This window comes from Bombyx mori, chromosome 5 (genome assembly GCF_030269925.1).
Source record: "Bombyx mori chromosome 5, ASM3026992v2".
Classification (NCBI taxonomy): Eukaryota; Metazoa; Arthropoda; class Insecta; order Lepidoptera; family Bombycidae; genus Bombyx; species Bombyx mori.
In genome coordinates, this window is record NC_085111.1 from 10,370,014 (window position 1) to 10,376,067 (window position 6,054).

At 37.9% G+C, this 6,054-nt stretch overlaps 1 protein-coding gene across 1 annotated transcript; it reads right to left on the reverse strand.

The window, feature by feature from the left end:
- Window positions 1-311: 311 nt before the first annotated feature.
- LOC101744142 (cartilage-associated protein) lies at window positions 312-1,948 on the reverse strand. Its single transcript, XM_021350689.3, has one exon. The coding sequence runs from the start codon at window positions 1,569-1,571 to the stop codon at window positions 471-473; it is 1,101 nt and encodes a 366-aa protein (XP_021206364.1). The 5' UTR covers window positions 1,572-1,948; the 3' UTR covers window positions 312-470.
- Window positions 1,949-6,054: the final 4,106 nt, after the last annotated feature.

Consider the following 6,054-nt stretch of genomic DNA (forward strand, 5'->3'; position numbering starts at 1 on the left):
TACCTTGAGATAATAGTTCTAAGGTCTCGTATAGTTACAACAGCTGCCCCATCCTTCTTCATATTTAATCTTTTTATATAAGAAAGCAAAAAAAAAAATTTAGATAAAATTATCTATAACACCTTGTTCATTTTAAAATAAAATAAGTTTTTGTTATTTTAGGCAACTTTTAAAGAAAGTAAAATTTACCCACAGGAGAGTAAGAGTAAGGGAGTGAGAGTAAAAGTACTCTTCTTCTTAATTGTTAAAGTTAACAAACCGATACTCCAACACCTGCCTTAACTGATAGTATCTTAAATTTTAAAAGATAATGAAATAAGCAATTCTTTATTCATTTGTTTAAAAATTATAAAATTAAAAATATGACACTTTCACTCTGGTCTAACATCTTTGGTAAATAATGTCGAAAAATATATACTATCTAAGGCACTATTTTTCTTATAGCTTTAGTTTGACAAAAAGATAAATCATTATAATTCATCTTTAATCTTAAAACTACCTTCATCACTGTCCTTGTGAAACAGATTCAAAATCATTTTTTCATAAGTATCCCGTTTAAAGTAGTAAACAATATCAGATCTGTTAACAAAAGCTTCTTTATCTACAAGCGAGCTATAGAATTTTTTGTTTTCTATCATATCTTCAGCATCAGGTATCATAACCATATAAGTGGAGACCGCTTCAGCTGCACCCTCATAATCTTTTGTATAATAGTAAGAGATCTGTAGATAATCTAGTACATCAGTAAGGAATTCTATTCCTGATTGATAGCTAAATTTTTTCAGTATATCTTGGCATTGCTGTTGGCAGTGTAAAAGAGATGCTACATTATTTGCAATTGTTATGATAAACTCTGAAGATATCTGTTGGTCTGGTTGCAATTCACATTCTGCACGGCAATTGTTTTCCACTGAAAAGTAATCCTTGATAGCTTCTTCAAAATTAGTTATTGTTTTTTCCCAATCATTTTTATTGTAAGCATCTTTACCGTTTTTGTAATATATCATGAAATTTTCAATCAGCAAGTCTTCTATCTCATTTACATCTACTTCTGGTTGTTGACTGTAATATTTGACATTATTTAGCATCGTGATATCATCTGGATGTCCAACATGAAATGTATATGCTGCTGAGGCAGCTTTTGGTAAAGCATTCATTTGGAAATAACAAACATGGAGATACTCAAAAGGTTTTCTAGCTGACATTATTGGAATGATATCTTGAAATTCTTCTTGGAGATGTGTATCGGCAACAGACTCTATGCATTGTTTAAGGCACACTGTTTTCTTCAAAAGCAGTTCATAAATTTTTAAATCTTCAATATTATTTTGTATTTCTGAATTGTATTGATTTCTGTTACATTTAAGTCTACAGTTAATTATGCGTTTTCTATAAACTCTATATAAACTGATAGATTCTTCGAACTGAGCGATACATTCAGTCCACCTCTCATCAGTATATGCTTTCACGCCTTTATGATATTTATTTTTTACCGCCGACAATTTAACAGATTCATTGATAACAATTAACGACAATAAGACAATTATTATTTCTCTAATTAGTAACTTCATTTTAACATACTTTTTACCAAACTACTTATTATAAAATAACTCCTTGCTTTTTACCTTCGCTAAAAGTGTGCACTGTGCAGTGTTCTGTGCTTTTTACAAACTAGAAAAAGCCATGGTAGTTTTAGATAAAATGTACCTATTTATTATCTATGGGGTCAACTGGGGTCAACACGACTAACTCGAGTAAGCTCGAGTTGAAATCACCATAACTCGAGTTGGACTCGTTATCTCGCTGACTATACAATATACATTAGCAATGAAACATGAATTAAGCAAGCAAGCAAAGAACCAAAGGTAATTATTTCTTTGGGTAGGTACCTATGCGCTTCAGCCGCTTCGTGTTCCCGCCATTTTGCTTTGACCAATTTACACCGACTGTGACCTGTTGGAGTTTGATTATGTTTTTTTTTTTTTTTTTTTTTTTTTTATTGCCTTTGTAGGCAGACGAGCCTACGGCCCACCTGATGGTAAGTGGTCACCGTCGCTCATGGACGTCAGCAATGCCAGGGGCAGAGCCAAGCCGCTGCCTACCATAAAGAACTCTCCGCAAGCCTCGTTTGAAGAAGGACATGTCATAGCGCTCGGAAAACACCGTGGAGGGGAGTTCATTCCAAAGCCGGATGGTACGTGGCAAAAAAGATCTTTGGAAACGCACTGTCGATGAACGCAGCGGTTCCAGATAATATGGATGAACTCTGCTCCGATGGCGGGAGGTGCGATGATAAAAAGGAGATGAAGGAATCATCTCGAATAATTCCTCAGAGCATTCCCCATGGACCATGCGGTATAAAACACAGAGAGAACCGAAGTCCCTCCGTAGACCCAGAGGTTCCAAGCGATCCGCGAGAGCAGGACTATCGACCATCCGAACAGCCCGTTTCTGTATGGAGTCAAATGGAAGTAGCTGGTATTTGGGAGCCCCGGCCCAGAGGTGAGAGCAGTACTCCACGCGAGGTCGGACCTGCGCTTTATAAAGCGCAAGTCTCTGTCCAGGCGTGAAATACCGCTTCGCTCTGTTGAGAACTCCCAACATTTTAGAGGCCAATTTGGCTTTAAATAATTGCATACTGAATTTGGCCCCCTTTTTGTAATTTTCGTTAATGTTCGAATGTAAAAATTGTTTGTTCGTCTTTCATTTATTTATAATTAATTAAACAAATGATCACCCTTAAGTGGGCTCCCCTTACTAGATATCTTTATTTTTATCACTCAGATTAATTAATTTGGATCAATAATTATCGTTTGTTCGACGACTATTGGTGATTGATCGATCATAAAAACAATTAAATTAAAAAAAGAAAAAAATGAAGCCTTGTAATATTATATCAGTCAAGATACTTCTTGATAATAATAATTAAGTTAATATAGACGTAAATAAATATAATTTTTTAAATAAAATCATGCTTATAGAGTATAATAATATACTTAGTCTGGCCATAAATACAGTTACAATTAAAAATAAACAAAATATTAAATTTGAATTTGGAATCTGTCATTTTTATATGATTGCTCATTGAGTTCTCATTTTGGCGCCAATACATTGTACAATATTTTGCGATATTAAAAATGGAGTGGGGTGATAAAGAGAACCAAATCGCTGTGATTGCATTACACAAAGTAGGTATGTAGCCAAATGCAATTTTTAAAACTCTCCATACGCTTGGTATTAGTAAATTAATAGGTGCAATGAGACCTCCTTTGTTTGTGACAGAAAAAAGATCTGGCCGTCCACGTAGTGTTCGTACGAAAAAGGTGGTCAAAGCAGTAAGGGAAAGAATTCGAAGAAATCCTGTCCGAAAGCAAAAGATTTTATTTCATAGCACCTAGAGCCATGTCGCGTATTTTAAAAGATGACTTAGGACTTGCAGCCTATAAGAGACGTACTGGTCATTTCTTTATCGATAATTTAAAAGTCGATAATTTAAAAGAGAATAGGGTGGTAAAATCGAAACAACTACTGAAGCGGTACGCAAAGGGAGGTCATAGAAAATTTTTGTTTACGGATGAGAATTTTTTTACAATTGAGCAACATTTTAACAAACAAAATGACCGTATTTATGCTCAAAGCTCTAAGGAAGCTTCCCAATTAGTCGACAAAGTGCAACGTGGGCACTATCCGACTTCAGTGATGGTTTGGTGGGGTATTAGCTATGAAGGAGTGACTGAGCCATACTTTTGTGAAAAAGGTATCAAAACATCGGCACATGTGCATCAAGAAACCATTCTTGAGAAGGTAGTGAAGCCCCTTTACAACACCATGTTCAATAATCAAGAATGGTCCTTCCCCTAAGACTCAGCGCCAGGTCATAAAGCTTGGTCTACGCAGTCTTGGTTGGAAACGAACGTTTCGGACTTCATCAGAGCTGAAGACTGGCCGTCGTCTAGTCCCGATCTTAATCCGCTGGATTATGATTTATGGTAAGTTTTAGAGAGTACAGCTTGCTCTAAACGCCATAATAATTTGGAATCCCTAAAACAATCTGTACGATTGGCAGTGAAAATTTTTCCCATGGAAAGAGTGCGTGCTTCTATTGATAACTGGCCTCAACGTTTAAAGGACTGTATTGCAGCCAATGGAGACCACTTCGAATAAGCTTTTTAAACTTTAAATTGTTTTATATTAACTGAACTGAACCCACTGAACACAGCCTGGCCATGTACAAAGCACTGCGCAACCGGTGCAACCATTTGTGCAGAGATGCTAAAAGACTTTACTTTCACAAATCACTTGAAAATCGCAGCCCTGCTCATACTTAGAGATTCCTTAAATCTGTCGGCATTGGCAAAACTCCCGTCTCTTCTGTCAAGGATACTGACTTGTGCGCCCTCAATAAGCATTTTTCTCTCCCTCCTGTGTCACTTAGTGATTCGTCAAAGACGGCCACGTTGCTTAAGATTTCAAGTCTATCCGTACCCCGGATCCCTATTTTTGACTTAAGTCCAGTCTCGGTTGCTGATGTCCGTAATTCCTTTTTCTCCATCTCATCCACGGCTGTTGGAATTGATAACGTATGCTCTAAAATGATTGCTCTAATCCTTCCAACGGTAGCACCTATACTTACCCATATTTTCAACTTTTCCTTTACCTCTAGCAACTTTCCTGATTCTTGGAAACAAGCCTACTTTGTTCCTATCCCAAAAAGCTCCAATCCTATTTTGGCATCTCAGTTCCGTCCTATATCTATACTTCCATTTCTTTCCAAAGTCCTTGAGCACATTGTCCACCGTCAGCTGTCGTCTTTTCTCCTCTCCCACAATCTTCTTAGCTCCTTCCAATCTGGTTTTCGCAAGGGCCACAGCACGGTTACAGCTCTTCTAAAAGTGACCGATGACATTCGCTGGGCCATGGAAAACAAACAACTAACTTTATTAGTGTTGTTAGATTTCAGCAGCGCTTTTAACTCGTTGACTTCGATGTTCTGATCGAAATACTCAAATCAAACAATATCTCCTCGTCTGCTATTAATTGGTTTGATAGCTACCTTCGGGGGCGCACGCAACGTGTCCGTCTTGACGAGACTTTCTCGGATTGGCAGAACGTCAGTGCGGGCGTTCCCCGAGGTGGTGTTCTTTCTCCTCTTCTGTTTTCTGTGTTTATAAACTCTGTCACTAGGCTTATATTTTCTAAATTCCACCTCTACGCAGACGATCTCCAGCTATATCGCCACTTCTCGGAGCCTGACGTTGAATCAGCTATTGCTGCGATAAACAGTGATCTGAAGTCTATCAGTGAATGAGCAAAAGCCTACGGTCTGCACATTAATACGGGAAAATCACAGGCTATCATTATAGGGGGTAAACAATTGCGCAGTAGACTCAGCGATCCTATACTCCCCCCAATTTATTTGAATGGGACTCAAATAACTCTAACCAATTCAGTTAAAAACCTGGGTGTTATTGTAGATCGACATCTTTCGTGGAGATCTCACGTTGCTGAGATTAGTAGGAAGGTGCATTTCGCCTTGCACTCGTTGAGATGTCTGCAGGGCTTCTTACCTCAGCATACAAAAATATCTCTCGTCCAAGCTCTCATTCTACCCATAATTGATTACGCCGATGCCTGATATTTGGATGCCACTGAGGAGCTCTCAAACAAGCTTGAGAGGATGCAAAATCTATGTATCCGTTTTATATACAATATCAGAAAATTCGATCATGTTTCTCATTTTCGCAAAGAACTAAAATGGCTCCCTATACGCCTTCGTAGGAATACTCGAATATTATGTCTCCTATTCAATATCCTACATAAGCCCACTTCTCCCTTATATTTACGTGAGCGATTCTCTTTCATTCGTTCTCTTGATGCTCCCTGCAGGTCCAACCAACGTCCATTCCCACAAAACCAATTTCTATTCTCACTCCTTTACTGTGCACGCGGTCAGACTGTGGACTTCGTTGCCGGCTGACATCCGAGTTTGCAAGTCTGTTTCTGTTTTTAAATACAAGGTCAAACAATTTTATCTCTCATCAACCGAATGATCAT

Coding starts and splice junctions, on each gene's coding strand:
- LOC101744142 (XM_021350689.3), bottom strand. CDS start 1,571: ATGAAGTTACTAATTAGAGAAATAATAATTGTCTTATTGTCGTTAATT.